This window comes from Carassius carassius, chromosome 14 (genome assembly GCF_963082965.1).
Source record: "Carassius carassius chromosome 14, fCarCar2.1, whole genome shotgun sequence".
Taxonomy (NCBI): domain Eukaryota; kingdom Metazoa; phylum Chordata; class Actinopteri; order Cypriniformes; family Cyprinidae; genus Carassius; species Carassius carassius.
Genome location: NC_081768.1, coordinates 471,535 through 494,034, shown reverse-complemented (window position 1 = coordinate 494,034; position 22,500 = coordinate 471,535). Strand labels below are relative to the sequence as shown.

At 37.2% G+C, this 22,500-nt stretch overlaps 1 protein-coding gene across 2 annotated transcripts in view; it reads left to right on the top strand.

The window, feature by feature from the left end:
- The window catches only part of LOC132156676 (serine/threonine-protein kinase 32C-like), a 49,172-nt gene that overhangs the window by 17,897 nt on the left and 8,775 nt on the right, over positions 1 to 22,500 (top strand). For both annotated transcript variants that reach the window (XM_059565616.1, XM_059565617.1), the window contains exons 3-8: positions 4,316 to 4,467; positions 11,270 to 11,443; positions 17,227 to 17,264; positions 17,452 to 17,541; positions 18,175 to 18,278; positions 19,498 to 19,614. In XM_059565616.1, the coding sequence (XP_059421599.1) occupies positions 4,316 to 4,467; positions 11,270 to 11,443; positions 17,227 to 17,264; positions 17,452 to 17,541; positions 18,175 to 18,278; positions 19,498 to 19,614 (675 nt within the window). The remainder of the gene's footprint in view (positions 1 to 4,315; positions 4,468 to 11,269; positions 11,444 to 17,226; positions 17,265 to 17,451; positions 17,542 to 18,174; positions 18,279 to 19,497; positions 19,615 to 22,500) is intronic.

The window sequence follows — 22,500 nt, the reverse complement described above, 5'->3', positions numbered from 1 at the left end:
AATACATGTACATTACATTTATTCATTTAGCAGACGCTTTTATCCAAAGAGACTTACAAATGATGACAGTGGAAGCAATCAAAAACAACAAAAGAGCAATGATATATAAGTGCTATAACAAGTCTCAGTTAGCTTAACATTTTTAAATGACATAATAAATAAAAAGAAAACAGATAGAATAGAAGAATAGAGCAAGTTAGTCTGCTAGAGTTAGAGGGTCAAATGTTATGTGTTATAAATCATTAGCAAACATCCTGATGTTGTGAGACATTTAGACAATGAAATTACACAGATTTCAAAATGCTTTGCTTGGTTTCACTCGTAATCTACGGCTGTTCATCAGGATGATGTCCTCCACTGGATCCAGCTGTGCGACACATTGAGCAACAACTGATTCAGAACGAAAGATTTGGGGATGTTTCGTCCACGTCCAGTGTTAGCGTCCAGTGTTAGCGTCCAGTGTTAGCGTCCAGTGTTAGCGTCCAGTGTTAGCGTCCAGTGGTAGCGTCCAGTGTTAGCGTCCAGTGTTAGCGTCCAGTGATGATCATAAATGATGCTGATTGTGTTCAGTGCTGCAGGCTGTTCGTTTAGTTCCTGATTAAATGATGAGCTCACATGAGCTCGTCTGAATGAATCCTTCAGCCCACAATGCTATCTGTAATTGTTTGGGTTTTCTCAGTGTGTGTGTGTGTGTGTGTGTGTGTGAGTCGATAACGCTTCAGATGAACGTGTTCCAGAGCTATTGAAGCCTTCAGTGTTCTTCTCTCAGTCTTTGTCTCATATCTCTCTGCTCATCTGTTTCCAGTCCTTTAATTTTTAATTTTCATCCGGTCCCAGGTCTGTGTGTGTGTGTGTGTGTGTGTGATGTTCAGATGCTGGGTGAATGATGTGTTTTGTTATTGGGGTTGTAAGTGTGCTTTCATTTCCTGCGCTGCATCACTGAAGACTGAAGAGAAAACACATTTACACTTGAGGAAATGATTTCTCTTTGTCACTGACAGACTCATCAGGGCTGTTTGGAAACAGTGTGTGAAGCTTGTTTTTACGCATCTGTGTGGAGAGCACAAGCTTTATCTGGATTCAGATAGACTCAGAAAAATAAAGAGGTTTCTGCTGTGATGCCATTCTGGGTTCCTTAAAGAACAGTTCTCAAAGGAACCATTTTATCAGTCTGGCGAGGAAACTGAAAAATGTATGTTTTTTGACTGGATTCCATGATGTTTTCAATGTTCATTCATAAACTGAGGAGCATGAGCGCAGATTAACGAGGCCTACGATCAATCCGCTCCAATAAGAAACACAAAACCTGTGAAAGAAAACAAGCTGACAAAAAGATGGAATCCAATATCTGGTGATAATACATAAAATGCATAAACAATCTTAGTTTTGTGAGTGTTATTTTAATAGAGCGGCTCTCCTCTCAGCAGTGACCCAGAAAGCAGATGCTGTTGATTGGAGTCTCCTGTAGATTGAACAGAACACACTTGTGTTTGGTGACAGCAATGGATGGAGCAGCTAAATATATCAGAGTCCTGGGAATAGAAGCAGCTTAAAAAGTAAAGACACTCTGCAAACCCCAGCGGCTCGTGACGTGAGCGACGCATCACACAGCGCTGCATAAAACAGTTTCTCAGAGCGCCGTGCTGCATTACTGCAGACCAGAAAACTGACACGCTCAACTAACCTAATGCATCTGCAAAGTTTAGTTTTGATGGGATCGCAGTCATCATGCAGATTCAGTTGTAGTAACGCAGCTGAGGAGCTGCTGATGATGAACTGACACCGGCGTCTGAGAAGGACCAGTCATTTTTCCCCATTAGGATTCTTACCAGAAACGGTAACCATGGTAACCGTACCAAAATACCATAGTAACTGCACTTACGCTGTCATCCCAAACCAAAGGGAGCAGATCACATTTAATTGGATGATTTTGGCCGAGGCTGCGGTGATTCCTTTAATAAGGTGTCGTTTCAGCTGAATATCATCTCGTCTCATGAAGTGTAGCTTTTCAATCCATAAACACTGACTTGAAGTGTCTTTAAATCCTTCACTGAGAGAGAGAGGAAAGATGCTTCTGTCCTTGTCTTTTCTCACCTCGTTCTCTTTGTTTCTGACTGAAGGAGCTGAAGGAGAAGAGCAGCTTCTTGCATTTGTAGGCATCACATTTATATCATAAACTCAAATTTAAAAAAGTATTTAATGAAGGGAGTTGAGTATTTCACTGAATGGAAGTGAATTTATGAATAACATAATGACTAGGAATGATACATGAAATATCAGAAAGTTGTTCAGTTTGATTTTTTGGCATATAAACATCCGTCAGGTTTCAGATCTTAAAACGTCCTCCTCTGTACATTTATTAAATGCGGTTATTTTGCATTTATTTATTGAAATGGTGAACATTGACTGATAAAAGGCCAGAGCAAGGGATGAAAATTATGTTTTTTGCTAATTTATTCACGAAAGAAATAAGTGAACCTCAAGGAATTGAAATGACTGAAATAATAATAAATCCATGTCATGATCTCTTGACTTGAGTATGAGGTTCAAATACTTCAAATAATTTCCCATTTCAAACGTGTGTGTGAGAGAGAGAGTGTATGTGAGAGATATATTTTAATTCAGTTTTTGTTTGGGGTTATTTTTCGTTAATGATGATAACGCTCCTCTGAGATCCTCTGGTCGGCGTCTGCAGGGTTTCACACACTGTTTCTCATCAGGACGCTCCTCGCTCATACGGATCTGCTCGGGGATTCTCTAAACATGCAAACAGATGATGATAAGTGTGAAATGTTCTCCGGGTTTATACGGCTTCAGTGTGACTCGGTCAGAGCTGGACAGTCTTTGAGCACAGCGAGAGTTGTTCTGATGTTTCCCAGAGCAGTGACCGAAGCACATTCAGCTGGAAGCCCACAGCTGACCTTTACACAGCGTCTAATGTGTGTTCAAGCGCCGTCACAGGTGTTCATTATCAATATTTAACCACCAAAAACAGCCAGCAGGAATTTTATGCTCTCAATTGGAGGAGATAAATATGAAGTTAAAGGAACAGTTCAGCCAAAACTGTAAATGTGTTCACCCTCAGGTTTGTTTCTTCATCAGGTTTGTAGAAATGTAGCACTGCATCAGTGTCTCATCAATGGATGCTCTGCAGTGAATGGGTGCCGTCAGAATGAGAGCTGATAAAAACATCACAATAATCCACAGCACTCCAGTCCATCAGTGAACATCTGGAGAAGACAAGAGTGTTAAAGTTAAAATGTTTTGGATTGTAATCTGTGCAGATTTCTCTCCTGATTCAGAGCAGAACACTTTTTCACTGGAGGAAGTGTTATTATGGATTATAGACTCTATGTATTTGAGTTAAAATCATCTTAATGCTGGATGTGTTTCATCTTTTGTCTTCTCCAGATGTTCACTGATGGACTGGAGTGATGTGGATTATTGTGATGTTTTTATCAGACTCTCATTCTGACGGCACCCATTCACTGCAGAGCATCCGTTGATGAGACACTGATGCAGTGCTACATTTCTACAAACCTGAACTCTTCCTTTAGTGATGAGATGCATTATGTGCTGTTTCTCTTTCCTCTGCAGAATGATGTTTTAGCAGCAAGAAAACGGATTTGTTGTCAAAGCAGAATGAGGTTCTTGTTTTCAGGTTTCTGCTGTTCTCTTTTGAGCTCCAAGGCTTTTCTAAAGTTCAGGAAAACAACATTTATACTGGATGCTTTGGAGGCCATTTGAACTAGATTAGGTTGTTTGATTGTTTCATTTGGACGGCTGAATGACTCCCACACCAGATGTCTGACAGAATCAGAGCGTTTTCTAGTGACTTGTTGTATTTCACCTGAATGAGGCGTCTGGAGTATGTTTTAGAAGAACAAGCATTTTAAAACTCAGAAGACTTGATGAGGGGAACCTGAGGATTCGGCTCAAGTCTGCTTTAATGTCAATTCTTCCACATGTACAGCACATAACACTAACAGCAGAGCATAGAAATATAAAATGTCTGTGAATTTGTAGAAGAAACGAAATAGTGACTTTTGCATTTGCAGTGATATGAGATATTAGCGAGTCCATGTGACCCAGTGTTGACCTTTATCTCTGTCTCACATTACACACACTCTTGATTATCATTTAATGGGCTTCTAATGCAGATTCTGTTATTGTGAAGCACATCTGACCCGTGACATTCTGTGGTGTCGAAGCGAGCGTGTTATTAATAGGACGTGGGTCTGTGTTGATGTATATGTTCTCGTTTGCGTGGCCTGTGCTGTCTTTCTCATTGCGTGTTCATCTGTGTGTGTTTCAGGTGTGCATCGTGCAGAAGAGGGACACGGAGAAGATGTACGCCATGAAGTACATGAACAAGCAGCAGTGCATCGAGCGGGACGAGGTCCGGAACGTCTTTAGAGAGCTTGAGATCCTTCAGGAGATTGAACATGTGTTTTTAGTAAACCTCTGGTGACTATCCTGTGCTTCCTCTGATTCTCCCTTGTCTTCTGCATGTGCATGATGATGAGACTCGTTTTTCCATCATTTTAATTTTTGCATAGTGCAACTTCAAGGAATAGTTCAGTCAAAGGTGCTGGAAAGTCCAAGATGTACTTTAGATGGGATTTGTAGAAATGTAGCACTGTATCAGTGTCTCATCAATGGAAGCTCTGCAGTGAATGGGTGCCGTCAGAATGAGAGCTGATAAAAACATCACAATAATCCACAGCACTCCAGTCCATCAGTGAACATCTGGAGAAGACAAAAAAATGTAAAATGTAGCACTGTTTTGGCTTGTAATCTGTGCAGATTTCTCTCCTGATTCAGACCAGAACACTTTTTCACTGGAGGAAGTGTTATTATGGATTATAGACTCTATGTGTTTGAGTTAAAATCATCTTAATGCTGGATGTGTTTCAGGTTTTGTCTTCTCCAGATGTTCACTGATGGACTGGAGTGCTGTGGATTATTGTAATGTTTTTATCAGACTCTCATTCTGACGGCACCCATTCACTGCAGAGCATTGCAATGACACATTGAAACAAACTAATAATAGACGAGTTCTTCTTTATACAGTCAGGTCAGGTTTTTAAGTGATGAAATGCTTCATTACTCTCAGTGCTACAGCCTCATTTTTATGTTACTGCTGAGTGAAGACGTGGATAACCAAGTTTATATATTTATCATCAGTAAATCCACTTTGTTTCAGTCTCATGTGCTTTAACTACTGAATATTGCTTGTTCCACAGTTATCATATATTTACAATTTTCATACTTTTTTAACTGAATAAATATAACTGTTTTCACAATGAACAGATTTATGCTGATTCTAAGTTACTTGCATAAATGCATTTTGAAAATGATTATTTAAATAAAATTGAATAGATACAAATAGTTGATCGTGAACTGCGACATGACTGTTTATGTATGACTGACAAATATGCATCACTTTAAGTTGATCAGTTTATATTTATCTAAATCGGTAAACATTTTAGATTCTTATTTTTCACTTTTTTTTAAAACAAATACTTCTGAAGAATGTTATCTTCTTCTTTCCAAAGATTAAAGAAAAGAATTTGAGTTCTTGAAAAGAATTTGCTTAAAATTAATAGAAAATCAAGTTATAGCCTCCAACTTGTCTTAAAACTCCAAAAGCAAAATGATTAATTAATTAATTAAATGGGTTGTTTCTAATCACTTGTCTAATATTAACTGTGAAATGTAAATGCATACAATTTCTTTATGCAGTTCGCTTGCAATGCAAAGGTCACAGATTCGATTCCCAGGGAATGCATGAACTGATAAAGTCTAAACCTTTAATGCAATATGCCTGAAGTGGCTTTGGATAAAAGCATCTGCCAAAAGCATGAATGTAAATTCAGTAGAATGTCGTTCTGTAATGATAATTTTAGCTCGTGTCTCGTATCTGAGCATCAGAATGCTTTACTTTTCTGTAGATAATCGTTCACTGCACATCAAGGCTGCTTGAACCTGAAAGAGAAAAAACACTCTGAATTGCTCCTGATCAGCCGTCTGCAAAAGCCAAAGCTGTACAGAACGAAAAGAGCAGAGAATGAAAGGCCGAACACAATGCGTCTCGCTCTCTCTCCCACGCTGCTCCAGCATGACAGCTCTCTTCCAGTCTCCATCTGTTAAACAATGGCTCTCTCTCTCTCCGCTCATGATGGAGGGGCTTCATCAGGCCAGCATATGCACACAACGTCTCGTCGTTTATAAATAATACCTGTGGTTTAGTGCTCAGCGGTCCATATGGGTGGAAACATCAGCACCACGTCCACAGCTGCTCGCCTGAAATACACTTCCTCAGAGAGAAAATCAAAAAGCAAAGCATCTGCCTGCTTTTTGTTCCAAATCACTGCCAACATGAGGGACAGAGATGGAGAAATAGATTGAGAGACTGAGAGAAAGATAATAAAAAACAAAATAATTATAATTTAACTACATTCACAAAAAAAACAAACCTCAAAAACAAAACAAAAATGTACAAAAGAAAAATAAAGTGTTTTTCCTCATCAACCAAATTTGATTGAAACAATTAAATTATTTGTGATTCAAATGTAACATTGAGTGTGCTGAACACTTTTCCCAGTGTCATGAGATCAGCTTCCTAATCTAAAACAGTGCAAAAAAATATGATCTGTTGATTTTACAAAAACACATGCTTTTACCTCTCTAGAGAGAGAGGGGTTTTTCTGAGAGTCACACATGTGTGTGTGTGTGTGTGTGTGTGTGTGTGTGAGTGGGTTTGAAGTTCTTGAAGGACACTTTATTGAACACTGAAGTATGTGAAGTAGGGAAGGACGGTTTGACATTGACAGCTTCATCTCCACACACAGTGTATATAATGATTGTTTTGAAGCAGAGAGGATTTTCTCTTTTCTCTCAGAAGCAGCTTTCATGTGTCTCTCCTGAAAGCACTGAGCTTTCTCTGTAAGTCAGAGGAGCTTCTGCTGTAGGCTGGGAAATAAAGAGGACGTCCTCCTCCTCACAGGAAGCACAGACTCTCTTTAAGCCTTTAAAATGTCACGTCTGCAGAAAGTCATAATTACTGTATCCATTTACCCGCTCTGAGTCATGAAGCAGCAGGAGAACGGCTCCATCACGTAAACACACACACACCGTTTGTAAAACACAATGAACACCTCCATCAGTGCGACGGAGGTCAGACCTGAGCGAACGAACATCACATAAACAATCATCTGACTGATGAATCACCAGATCTCACTTATGACTCCATATCAAATCCTCAAATGGTCTGAGCTGCTGTCTTTATTTCAATTTAAAATACTTTATTGGAATCATTTATTTTAGTTAGTTAATAAGTTGTTTTAGTGTCAGTGAGATACTATTCTTTTTTTTTTTTAAATCATTTTTATATTTCCAGTTTTCATTGAAATTTTACTTAAACATTGGTGTATTTTTTTTTATAGTTTTTTTGTCACTTGTATGTTTTTTTTGTATGTGTCTCTGTAGTTTTAATACATTTTCATTTCTGTTTTAGTTATTTTATTACATAAAAATTAGAAATGTGTTTGTCAACTTAATGAAACAAGTGTTTTTTTTTTTTTAATAAAATGTTGTTATTTTTTATTATTAATATTTTTAAATTAGTTGTTTTTGTCACTTTTATTATTTTTTAATGCGTCTAAATAGTTTTCATTTATTTTATTTCACTAAGTTTCAGTTATATAACAAATCAAAACGTTGTTAAAGCAAGGTGTTAAGTATTGATTAAAAATAATACATAATATATATAAGTTTCAGAACTCAAAACTAAAACTGTTAGTCTAAAAACAGCTTATATTGACGTCAGTCTGCCAAAACGACATCTTGTGAAATGTTATACTCTATGATGTAATAGTGGGGATAAGCACCGCCTCCGCAGAAATAGGGGTGTAAGAAAATGAATGCCTTGACATTCTGCGTGTTTAGCCCCGCCCACTGATTTTACATCTTTGCTTGTTTAGCCCCGCCCACCGATTCTAGATTGCTGTGTGTTTAGCCCCGCCCCCTATTATACAGCGCTGCCTGTCTAGCCCCGCCCATCATCACTACATCGCTGTCTGTTTAGCAGTGCCTTCCTTCTGATTCCTACATTAGGAAGGAGTTAATTAAATTTATTGTTAATGAAGATCCAGAAAAGTGTTGAGATTAATTTGAATGCACAATGGAAAAATATGATTTTGAAAATTGTTAAAAGTGAGTTATTTGCAAATGAACTCTTCAAGTCTTTGGTCCAGATCAAGGTAGTAGTTGGTTTTAGCTGGAAAAAATTTTTTTCTTCTGCATTTTATCCATCTTTATATTACATCTATATTAGGGAAACATCTCTAAGATGAAGTTGAAACTCCAGTAAAATAAAACTGAGAGCTGACGATTGATAATTCTCTTATGATTTACTCTAAGTCATGTCATCTTTCTTCTGTGGGAAATATTTTGAAGAACTTTGGGAACCAAACAACATTGGACCCCATTTGACTTTCACTGTGGACAATGGCAATTTTCAAAATATCTTCTTTTGCGTTGCAGTTTTGGCTGAATTACTCATTCCTTGTCTTTCCTCTGAGTTCAGGATTTGCTAAAGATGTTCGACTCCTTATCTTCTCCTTGATTTCTTCTAAGCATCTCTGTGGTAGAACCTTCCTCAACTTCTCAGCTCAAGTAACTTGTGAAGTTCATTCAGGACGTTCCTTATGAAGGCACCTTGTGAAATAAGGCCAGTGGAGAGGCGTTGGCTGTGGGACATTCAGGAGAAATACTCTGAGGAACCGTGTGTGTGTGTGTGTGTGTGTGTGTGTGTGTGTGTCGCCTCGGGTCACTCGTGAAGCGCAGAGAAGTGCTCCGTTATATCTGGGACACTGCAAATTTTTTGAGTAAACGTACTCCCTCTGTTTTCCTCTTCATGTGTTCCTCTCTCTCTCTCTCTGCATCCCTCGTCTCATTTGTCATCATGGCCTGATTATTTCAGCCTTCTCTGTCTGCTAACCTTCCTCCTCGCGCTCCTGCTGTGGTGTTGGAGTGAATAAAGGCCGTCGCTCCTCTTCTCTTGCTGTCATGCTGCAGTTTTAACCCACTTCTCAACTATTGTCCTTTAGAGGCTTTATCACATGCCCCTGTGTAAAACTTAAAGGAACAGTTCAGGCAAAAATGAAAATGTGATCATCGTCAGGTCATCTGAGATATACACTACCATTCAAAGGTTTGGGATCAGTAAGATTTTTTATGTTTTTAAAGTTTCTTCTGCTCATCAAGGCTGAATTTATTTGATTACAAATACAGAAAAGAAAGTAATATTCTTAAATATTATTCTAATGTAAAACATCTGTTTTCTGTGTGAATCTGTGTTAAAGTGTAATGTATTTCTGTGATGCTCCGCTTTATTTCCAGCATCATTCCTCCAGTCTTCAGTGTCACATGATCTTCAGAAATCATGAATAATATGATGTTTTACTGCTCAAGAAACATTTCTGATTTATTATCAGTGTTAAACACAGTTGTTCACATTTGAACACAAATCTGTGTCTGGATTGTGTTGTGAGAGACAACAGGAGATGCACTTTTTCACTGGAGGAAGTGTTATTATAGATTATAGACTCTTTTATATGGATATTTTAGTTAAAAACATCTTAATGATGGATTTGTTTCTTACAAATACGCAGCTTGTGGCTTCTCAAGAAGCTAATTAATGGTGGAGGGATAAAAAAAGCCACATTGGGTTTGACCATTTCTATTGTAAAGTATTCCAAAATATAATATTGTAAACTTTGGTTTTCATGTGGTTTACAAAACTGATTTGATTGCTAAAACAAAAAAAAGCCACTCTTATGTGTGTTTGTGCCTGTTCCAGCAGGTTTTTTGAGTAAAATAAAATAAATAATTCTTAATTCACAAAAAATGATCATTCTGTCATTATTCACTCCCCTCTTGGCTTCTTAGAAGATATATTGAGAAACCTTAGGGTTTTTTATCTACTTTTCCAGAATTCAGTCGCTCGTTCAGGTTTGGACTGATATGAGGATGAATCAGAGATGATTTCTCTTTAATCGGACTGATCTGTGGTTCTCAGACATTAAAGATCCTCCGCTGACCGTGTGATCTTAATAAGAGTGTGATGCTGTCTCTGTCAGACTGAATGGAGAGCGGCCGGATCTGTAATAGATGTGGTGATGATGGGCATCTCACAGAAGTGCTCTCATGAGTATATAATGAGAACGAGGGACTCAAAGATGTTCAGTGTGGATGGAAACTTCAACCACTCCTGTTCTTTTAGTATCACTGACATGACATACTATTAAAGTTTTTAATATATTTCCAAATGTTTATTTAATAAGTTGAATTGAAATAATAGGTTGAATTATATTTTGCATTCATACTTTTTATTCATATTTTGAATTGTTAATCATTTTTGATACATTTTAACAAATTCGTTTTGTGTTTGTCATTTTAGTTTTGTTTTAAACGTCTAAATCGCTTTCATTCATTTTTTTCGATTTTATTTTATGCTAAATAAATTTAGCTGAAATACAGTTCTTTTTTACATTTGATTTCTGAATAAAATACAAAAAACGTTATTAATATTTCAAATGTAATTACATTTTTGGTAATGTTGTTTTTATAATTATTCATGTTTTTAAAATATGTCTATAGTTTTTATTCATTTCTATTGCCATTTTAGTTATTTTAATTCATCAAGTTAAACTACATAAAAATAAATAATGCTGAAATATATTTTTTTATTTTCAGATTTTTTTTTTCAAATTTTAACAAATTAAAACTAAATTATTTGTAAAATATTTAATTCTTTAAATTCTATTTTAAATTTTTTTTTTAAAGTTTAAGTCATTTTTAGTTATTTTTTGTCATTTGTATCTTTTATGCCTGTTTAGTTTTTATTAATTCTTATTTCAGTTTTAGTTTTATTTAATGTTAAACAAATGCAAATGAGAAATGTTGCCTTGGCAAGTAGCTGATATATATTCAAAAGTGGTTTTCTTTTACTTTGTATTTTATTTCTAAATAAATTAATAAAAACATTTTTATTATTTTTATTATTGTTTTAGTGAGTTTTTGTCATTTTTATTCATTTTTATTTTCAGTTTTAGTAAATTTAAAACAAAAAATGAGAGATGTTTCCTTAGCAGTTAGCTTGAATTTTTGTATTTATTTATTTTGCATTCAATTTTATTTGACTTATTCTGTTAAATGAGAGCTGTGTGATGTCACTTCCTCTGACCTCTGACCTGTGCTCCAGGTACTCGTTCCAGGACGAGGAGGACATGTTCATGGTGGTGGATCTGCTGTTAGGAGGAGATCTGCGCTATCATCTGCAGCAGAATGTGCAGTTCACCGAGGATGCGGTCAAACTCTACCTGTGTGAGATGACACTGGTGCTCGATTACCTGCAGAGCCAGCACATCATACACAGGTGTGTGTCAGCATCAACACCATCAGCACACAGCTACACTCGTCTGGCCAGAGGGAACGGTTTAATACTGTAAAGCTGCTCTCACACAGTCTGCATTTTAAAAAGCGCTGTATAAATAACGGTGACTAGACTTGACTTGAGTATTATGGCACAGGTGTTTGCAAATGTGATATTTTGAATGCATTTTGCAAGAGATGTGAGGCATTTTGCATTTTGTGTGTGCGGGTCTTGGTCTTGTGTGTAAAGTTTTGACAAAAAGAGGCAAAGTTTTGAAAATGTGTGTAAGCAGTTAAAAACACTGTAATTCAGATGTGAATGAAAATGAGACCTATGGAGCAGACAGTATGCATCTATTTATTTTACACTGAAGTGATTTTATTTATTTTACTATGTTAGCTTTTATTTTATTGATTGTTTAGTTTTAATTGTATTTATTTTAATAATTTTGTTGTGCTTTTGTCAAGTTTTTTTACAACTTTTTTATGTATTGCTATTTTTTATTTTTATTTTTGTTTCAATTATTTGATTATTCCTATTTTAATTTAGTTAGGTTTTTGTTACTATATTGTGTTATTATTATTATTATTATTTAATGTCTATAGTGTTTATTCATTTTATTTCAGTTTTAGTTATGTTAGTTCATCAAGTTAAACTAAATAAAAATGAGAAATGTTTCACTGGAAACTAGTTTAAATAAAATAAGTAAGTACATTTTAAGTAAGTTTTATTTAATTTCAGTCAACATTTATTTTATATCAAGTAATAATAGTAAATAATAGTAATTATTTAGTTTTATAGTAGTACTAATATAATTTTTTTGTAGTTTTATGATTGTAGTTATTTTGTCTTTTTTATTTTATACATGACTGTTTATATTTAATTTCTATTTTACTTTTATTTTAGTTTTTAGTCTTAGTTTTAGAATTTATTTCCAGAAACCAGTTGATATTGGACGGATGAAGAAATGAGCTGAATGTGATTGAAATTCACACTCAATGGTGAAATGATTATTAGTTTGGAGTCTTGAATAGTCTAATATTCACTTTATATCAAAACAATAGAAGTCTATGATGTGTGCTCATTTAGAAAGCTGTGTGTGTGTGTGTGCATACGTCTGCTCGCAGGGATTTTGTTGTGTAATTGCATGTTTAGTTCTGCGGGGCTCCTCAGGGAGAGAAGGATTCTGTGCCAAGTAAAATGTGTGCTTGTTTTGTCTTGGGCCGTCACTAACACTATAGAACAGACCTGACAGTAAACGCAAGGGACTAAATCTCTCTCTGGCTTTGATAGCGTGTGTGTGTGTGTGTGTGTGTGTATTAGTCAGTCACATTGTTTTCTCTGCGGTGCATTTCGTTGTATGCTTCTGAAGGAGCATTTCCTGTCTGTAGTATTATTTAGTTGTGCTAAGTTAGGCAGCAGTGTTTCCTAGCAACAGTGTGTCGTGTCACGCTGCCACCGAGGTAAAATTAGTTTGAGTGGAGGATTCCTGAAATCAGAGGCTGAGCGGAGCATCTGGAAACATCTGACAGATCCTGCTCTGGTGAAAGACCGATGCTGCAGGGATACTGGTGTTTGTGCTCCAGGTTTCAGCCATTCCTAAAATCATGTGTCTGAAGGGATTTGCTTGACATGTACAGATTAACCTTTTTGACGAACCACCTAGCAGCCATCAATAACACCCAAGAAACACCCTAAAAACAGAAACTGCCTAAAAACCATTGGAACACCAAACAAAAAAAAGTAATATTTACTTAAATATTAAATTATCCAAAATCCTATCCAAAAAGCACAACCAGTTGTATTAATAATGTTATCCTGAGTGTGAAGTGTTACCAGAATTTGTTTTAATTAAGGTGAAAAATAAAAGTTTTGTGTTTAATGTATTTGTGTTGATGTTGAAATGGATTTTAAAACATATGGTATCGAAAAAAGTATCGTTAGGAACCGGTATCGAAACTGAGGTATCGAAATTGGCACCGGATCGAAAGATTTTGAACAATACCCAGCCCTAAACCAAGCAATCCCATAGAAACACCCTAAAAACAGAAACTCCCTAAAAACCATTGGAACACCATAGAAACACCCTAGCAACGCCCCAGAATAACCCGGCAATCCCATAGAAACATCCTAAAAACTGGCTAAAAACCATTGGAACACCATAGAAACACCCTAGCAACGCCCCAGAATATCCCAGCCATCCCATAGAAACACCCTAAAAACAGAAACTTCCTAAAAACCATTGGAACACCATAGAAACACCCTAGCAACACCCCAGAATAACCCAGCAAACCCATAGAAACACTCCCATAGAAAAATCCTATAGAAACACCCTAGCAATGCCCCAGAATAACCTAGCAATCCCATAGAAACACCCGTAAAACAGAAACTGCCTAAAAACCATTGGAACACCATAGAAACACCCTAACAACGCCCCAAAATAACCCAGCAATCCCATAGAAACATCCTAAAAACTGTCTAAAAACCATTGGAACACCATAGAAGCACCCTAGCAACGACCTAGAATAACCAAGCAATCCCATAGAAACACCCTAAAAACTGCCTAAAAACCATTGGAACACCATAGAAACACCCTAGCAACGCCCCAGAATAACCCAGTAATCCCATAGAAACACCCTAAAAACTGCCTAAAAACCATTGGAACACCATAGAAACACCCTAGCAATGCCCCAGAATAACCCAGCAAGCCCATAGAAACATCCTAAAAACAGAAACTTCCTAAAAACCATTGAAACACCATAGAAACACCCTAGCAACACCCCAGAATAACCCAGCAATCCCATAGAAACACTCTAATAAAAAAAATCCTGTAGAAACACCCTAGCAACGCCCCAGAATAACCTAGTAATCCCATAGAAACACCCTTAAAACAGAAACTGCCTAAAAACCATTGGAACACCATAGAAACACCATAACAACGCCCCAAAATAACCCAGCAATCCCATAGAAACATCCTAAAAACTGTCTAAAAACCATTGGAACACCATAGAAGCACCCTAGCAACGACCTAGAATAACCAAGCAATCCCATAGAAACACCCTAAAAACTGCCTAAAAACCATTGGAACACCATAGAAACACCCTTGCAACACCCCAGAATAACCCAGTAATCCCATAGAAACACCCTAAAAACTGCCTAAAAACCATTGGAACACCATAGAAACACCCTAGCAACGCCCCAGAATAACCCAGCAAGCCCATAGAAACATCCTAAAAACCGCCATAAAACCATTGGAACACCATAGAAACACCCTAGCAATGCCCCAGAATAACCCAGTAATCCCATAGAAACACCCTAAAAACTGCCTAAAAACCATTGGAACACCATAGAAACACCCTAGCAACGCCCCAGAATATCCCAGCCATCCCATAGAAACACCCTAAAAACAGAAACTTCCTAAAAACCATTGAAACACCATAGAAACACCCTAGCAACACCCCAGAATAACCCAGCAATCCCATAGAAACACTCCCATAGAAAAATCCCGTAGAAACACCCTAGCAACGCCCCAGAATAACCTAGCAATCCCATAGAAACACCCTTAAAACAGAAACTGCCTAAAAACCATTGGAACACCATAGAAACACCCTAACAACGCCTCAAAATAACCCAGCAATCCCATAGAAACATCCTAAAAACTGTCTAAAAACCATTGGAACACCATAGAAGCACCCTAGCAACGACCTAGAATAACCAAGCAATCCCATAGAAACACCCTAAAAACTGCCTAAAAACCATTGGAACACCATAGAAACACCCTAGCAACACCCCAGAATAACCCAGTAATCCCATAGAAACACCCTAAAAACTGCCTTAAAACCATTGGAACACCATAGAAACACCCTAGCAACGCCCCAGAATAACCTAGCAATCCCATAGAAACACCATTAAAACAGAAACTGCCTAAAAACCATTGGAACACCATAGAAACACCCTAACAACGCCCCAAAATAACCCAGCAATCCCATAGAAACATCCTAAAAACTGTCTAAAAACCATTGGAACACCATAGAAGCACCCTAGCAACGACCTAGAATAACCAAGCAATCCCATAGAAACACCCTAAAAACTGCCTAAAAACCATTGGAACACCATAGAAACACCCTAGCAACACCCCAGAATAACCCAGTAATCCCATAGAAACACCCTAAAAACTGCCTAAAAACCATTGGAACACCATAGAAACACCCTAGCAACGCCCCAGAATAACCCAGCAATCCCATAGAAACATCCTAAAAACCGCCATAAAACCATTGGAACACCATAGAAACACCCTAGCAATGCCCCAGAATAACCCAGTAATCCCATAGAAACACCCTAAAAACTGCCATAAAACCATTGGAACACCATAGAAACACCCTAGCAACGCCCCAGAATATCCCAGCCATCCCATAGAAACACCCTAAAAACAGAAACTTCCTAAAAACCTTTGGAACACCATAGAAACACCCTAGCAACGCCCCAGAATAACCCAGCCACCCCATAGAAACACCCTAAAAACTGCCTAAAAACAATTGGAACACCATAGAAACACCCTAGCAACACCCCAGAATAACCCTGCTATCCCATAGAAACACCCTAAAAACAGTAGCTGCCTAGAAACCACCAGAACACCCTAGAAACAAACTAGCAGTGACCCCAAATACCCCAGAGATCTCATAGTAACCAGTCAGAACAGCATAGAAACACCCTGGTAACACCCTAAAAACATTTCAAGCACATGAAAAACTCCACAGCAACACCATAAAAATGACCCAGAAAACCACACTGAAGCAACAGCCTAGCAACTCCTCAGAACACCATAGAAACCCTAGCAGCACTCTAAAGGACATTTCAGTCACGTTTTTTAGACGGATACTTATGCACACATACAATATAGCCAAAACAACTCACTTCTGTTCTCACCTTAGTTTTTTCTCTGTCACATGATATCAAACGTCGTAACCAGACTCTCTTGTGAACTCGTGCACAGGAGTTGCTGGAAGCCAGTGATAATAGTTTATAGAGTTGTAAATATGGATGTGTTTCTTAGAAAATCCCATCACTTGGCTTCAGAAGGCATTCATAAACCCACTGGAGTCGTATGGGTTACTTTGATGGATTGATGTGCTTTATAGGGATTCAAAAAATTGGCCACCATTCACTTCCATTACAAAGCTGGGAAGAGCACGAGGATATTATGAGATATAACTCTGCTTGTGTTTGTCCGGAAGAAGAAAGGCATACACTGTACGCACAGGATGCTTGAGTGTGAGTAAATAATGGGACCATTTTTGTTTTTGGGTGTACTATTCCTTTAAGGATGCAGTAAGTTGTTTTGAAGAATGTGATGTGTTGCAATCATTTCAATGTTCTATGCCTGTGTGTGTGTGTGTGTGTGTGTGTGTGTGTGTGTGGGTCACAGCTCTGTGTGAATTAATCCCGTCATGCTCTCTGGCATCTTCATGACAGCAGGGGAACGTTAACTCTCTGTTAATTAGCTGTGAGGGAATCAGAATCTGTTTTTAGCTGGACGCCGCTTATTCTTAAATAGAGAGAGTGTGCTTGTGTGTGTGTGTGTGTGTGTGTGTGCATGCTTGTTGTAATTAGTGAGTGTGTTGAAAGTGTGACAGCCCCCTGAGAACTGAACATTCACACGAAAGAAGCCACCCTGAAGCTTTCAAAACACGGCTGCAGATGCGGTCAGAGAGAACTGATGATTTAATTAAGTCTGGGTGTTGATGTCATGTGAAACGACGTGATGATGTCTTGATCTCTCCACACAGGGACATCAAACCAGACAACATCCTCCTGGACGAGCAAGGTGAGGTGTGTGTGTGTGTGTGTGTGTGTGTGTGTGAAGCTCTCAGAAATGGTTCAAGGAGAGTTCTCGTAGGTCTATTTGTGATGTTCCCTTTTTTAGAAAGTGCCCTGGATTGCTCTAGTAGTTGGTTGTGAGCTTTAGATCTGCTTCTTGTCTGGTTGTCACTTGTCTGTCTGTTGTTCTTCAGGTCATGTGCATTTAACAGACTTTAACATCGCTACCATAATCAAGGACGGTGAACGAGCCACGGCGTTAGCGGGTACAAAGCCTTACATGGGTAAGAAACGTCTCATCCTCTACATCACAGATCCAGAACTCACACAAACACAAGAAATGATGATGAACTGAACATCTTCCAGTCTTCAGTGTACAGACCAACATTACTGTGCAGTTTTTTACAGACTGATGTATTATCGTTTGATCAATTATTTCAGTTATCAAACTCATTGGTTCTCAACCAGGTGTTTTTGGGGACATTTATATGTGGTTGCTAATGAGGTCTAACTTAGATATCTGAGGAAGCCGCATTTTAAATGTGTATTTTCTAGACCTGAATTAGTCTTGGACATTAATCAAATCTTAAAATCTTACAATGACTATACATTTTACACATCACTTAGAAATTGCGAGTATAACATATTTTTAATAATCCTTTCCATAATCCTGATCCAGTAAATGAGAAACAACTGGGAAAGTCGTACAGATGTATTGGTTAAAAAGAGCAGGAACCCTTCTAAAGCTTCAGGAAACCTGAGATTTAATTCAAAAGTGTTCTTGACAGTTGATTGCAGTTTTTCCATATTATTGTTAAATTCTTTATTTTAATAGTGATAGTTATTTGATGTACAGTTTGCATATTCTGTGATATTTGTATTGCATATGTGACAATACGTATGCTTACACCTGACAGCTCCAGAGATCTTCCAGTCGTTCGTGAGCGGGGGAACCGGTTATGCGTTCGAGGTGGACTGGTGGTCGCTGGGCGTGACGATCTTTGAGGTTCTGCGAAGTTGGGTGAGTTTTTATTTGCTTATTTTCTTTTTTGATGATGACAGTGTAATGTTTTCACTGATGAAAATATAATGATCACTGATTGAAGTCCAGAACTGCAGTTCAGTAATGTTTTTGGATTTTTTTTTTGGAACTTTATTAAGAAAACGTTCTGAGATCAGCATTCTTGGAACATCCCTATGATGTTGTTTACACTTGATGAATGCTTTAAGAAACATTTTTGTAAACTATAACTTTTTCCCTGCCAGCATTCAAAAAAAAAAAAAATGTATAAATAAAAAAAGTTGCTAGTCGCTGCCGATTTTTTTTTTTTTTATATCATCTTCACAAAACTTTCATGGATATATTGTTGTATCAATATCTGAACATGCAATATGTCAAAGGAAATAACAGAGCATCTGCTTTCAAACACACTGTTTTATTCTAGCTCCATGCATTTTAGTTTTTTTATTATTAAAACTTGGCTGTAGATGAGTGATTTTAAACAAAAGCTGAGAAAATTGTGTTTTTTTTTGTGTGTGTTAATGGTTACAAAGGGGGTAACATAAAAAAAATAAAAAATAAAAATATATATATACACATGCACTCCCACAAATAGATTTAATTGATTTCATCTAAATTGCATTGACTGCTCTAAATATGAGACGCCAATATTTCAGTTTAGGACACAGAATAGGGCACGTGCTTATTTGATAAAAGTTTTATTTCCTATTGTAGATGCTTCATGTTTTAAGATTGACTGTTTAGTTTTTTTCAAGGCATTGTTAGATTCCAGTGTTTCCTGTCATAACTATGCAAAGACTTGATTTAAAAAACAGATTTATAGCTACTTTCTGTTTCTTGTTATGATTTCAAATCTGTATTTATCTCAGAATGATTTCTGGATAAGGATCTGAAGTCTGATTTTGTGGTGGCTGTGCCTTAAAATTAAATTATTTTAATCTTAATTTCAAGTGATGAAGGATTCTGAAAGTCTTAATCCATGTTAAGAGTTAAATAATGTTTTAATCATGATAAGAAAACTGAACATTTAAAAATATTTAGAATATTAAATAACATTATGTTTTGAAAGTTAGTAGAACATTGTTACAAATGTTTTTGTAACCTTTAAAAAATGTATAATCAGGAACATAAAACTGGAGATTTCATTGTTTTAGAAACATTTGGAAACAGTGTTTTTATAATGATGTGAATTGGTTACACATGAGTGTCTGTCTGTCAGAGGCCGTACGAGATCCACACCAGTAACTCGGTGGAGTGTCTGCTGCAGCTGTTCAGTACGGTCAGTGTGCAGTACAGCTCCTCCTGGAACAAAGACCTGGTCTCGCTGCTGAGGAAGGTGAGCTGAACAGAACATCACAAACATACACAACTAATGCTCCAGATGAAGAACCAACTCCCTCGCAGACAGTGTTGGCAGAAGTTACTTTTAAAAGTGATGCATTACAATATTGCGTTACTTCCTAAAAAAGTAACTAATTGTGCTACTGGATGGGGTTAGCTTTTTTTTTTAGTAATAAAAAATATTTTACAGCTGTAAAAGCCCTTTCAGAGCTAAAGTGAAGTGAATGCGTCTCAGGCTGAAGGAAGTGTAAGTTCTGGTCTGTACAGTAGAGAGAGCAGCTCAAACTAATCACATGAAGAAGAAAGATCAACACTGTTCACAAATAACTACAATCAGACACAGATGTGTTACTTTTGCTTAGTTTGGTTGAATTGCATCATCGAAGGTCAGTAGCAAAGACATTAGTTTATAAAACTGTATTAAATACATAAATGATATTTGTCTTATTTAACATATTCTGAGTTTGCATTTGACTGTTTTTATTGATTTTGAGGTGCAGGTGAGATGATAAACACATGTTCACATTTAGTCTAGATCTACAGTGAGATCATGTTCACACACAACACTCTGATCTCTGTCTCCATGGCAACACCGGAACTGTCACTCAACACATGAGAAACAAAGTAACTGGAGATACTTATTTGAAAAAGTAACTCAGATATTTCCTTCTAAATTAAAAAGTGATGCGTTGCTTTACTAGTTACTTTAAAAAGTAATCTGATTACATAAGACGTGTTACTTGTATTGCATTACCCCCAACACTGCAGCATGGTGCCATAGACTTACACAAGCAAACACCACGCACAAATACTTATGACAGTGTAAGTCTAGTTGGATGTTGTCAAGAGACGTTGCTAAGGTCTTCTTTGATCTTTGCTAGGGTGTTTGGGGTGGTTGCTATGGAGTTTTGACAGGACATTGAGGTTGTTAATGTGTTCTGCTTGATTCTAGCATATTGCTGTACAGTTGCTAATGTGTTCTAGGTGATTACTCGGATGTTTGGGTTGATTATTGGGGCGTTTTGGGTGGTTGCCTGAACATATCTATGTGGTTGTTAACATGTTCTGATTGTTTTTAGAATATTGCAGTTGCTAAGGCATTCTAACTTGTTGCTAGGGTGTTCTGGGTGGTTACTCAGGTGTTCTAAGTTTTTGGCTGGGCATTTTGTGTGTAATAATTCTTACTGTTTTTAGCACATTGCTTTGTTTTGCTATGGTGTTTTGAGCTGTTTCTAGGGTGTTCTAGGTGGTTGCTAGGGTGTTTGGGGTGGTTGTTAGGGTGTTCCAGGTGGTTGCTAGGGTGTTTGGGGTGGTTGTTAGGGTGTTCCAGGTGGTTGCTAGGGTGTTCGGGCTAGTTGTGAGGGTGTTCCAGGTGGTTGTTAGGGTGTTCCAGGTGGTTGCTAGGGTGTTTGGGGTAGTTGTGAGGTTGTTCTAGATGGTTGTTAGGGTGTTCTAGGTGGTTGCTAGGCTGTTTAGGGTAGTTATGAGGGTGTTCCAGGTGGTTGCTAGGGTGTTTGGGGTAGTTGTGAGGGTGTTTTAGATCATTGGTTCCCAACCTGGGGTCTGCGCCCCCCTCAGGGGGGCACCAGAGTTCAAAGGAGGCGCGCGGGAGCGGATATGCTTTGAGGTGAATAAAGATGCATAAAATGTTCTACTAATAATTTTATCAAAAAATATTTTTTCAAAGTTTTAAAAAAATCATATGCTAACAATGCCAATTTCAATCACAATTTTGTTATTTCAAATGTAGGCGCGTTGCGCGTGGCAAGCGCACTCGTAATGCAAGAGACGCCGACGCGACCACAACAGTGCCCAACATCAAATGGCAAACATAATGCAAGCGGAACGAAACTGCTCGTTAATGTGTGGTTGACGGACCGTTTATCAGTTTGGACCAGTGCATCGCGAGCCGATCGTGATCATGCGACGCTGTTACTACACAGCGCTAATAAGAGATCCAGTAAAGAAAGCATTTGAATTTGTCACAGAAGTAATAACATCGCTGTGAGATCTAGAGAGAAACATTCACATTTCTCCGTTATTAACGGATCAAACAGCACGTGGAAACCAGGAAGACACATTGTGCCGTGAATGAACTATCCAGTGTCCAGATCTGCAACATTCACCATGGATTTACTGTAGTAACACTAACCGAACCATGAAAGTTTGGCAGGAATAGTAGGCTATAATGCCTTCAAGTAACATTACGTAGGTTTTATTTTGACATTATGAATACAATTGCTGCCCTCAAATGTTATTCTGAAATAAAATAAACCTTGGTTTATAACTACTACAATTTCATTTTTTCCAAGAAGCTGTTTTGTTTTATATGCTCATAAGAAGAATCAATTATAGCTCCAGAATTACTCATAAAGTAAAAAATATCACACTTTATTATGTTAGTTTTAATATAAAAAAAAAAGAAATCAAGGAAATTTCTCTGGCATTTCTTTCTTTTTGCTGTATCAAAAACGTACTGAACCGTACCATGACACAAGTGTATCGTATCGAACCGAACCGTGAATTTTGTGAACTGTTACACACCCCTATATATATATATATATATTAGTGCTGGGGAAAAAATTAATTGCATCCAAAATAAAAGTTTGTGTTTGCATAATATATGTGTGTGAACTGTGTATAATTATTTTGTATATAAATACACGCATATGCATGTATTCATTTAAAATTTTTTGCATGTATATACATTTATACATAATTTATATTATATATAAATAAAAATATTAAATATATACATGCATATGTGTGTATTTATATATACAAAATAATTATACACAGTACACACATATATATTATGCAATAACAAACTTTTATTTTGGATGCGATTAATTTTTTCCCAGCACTAATATATATATATATA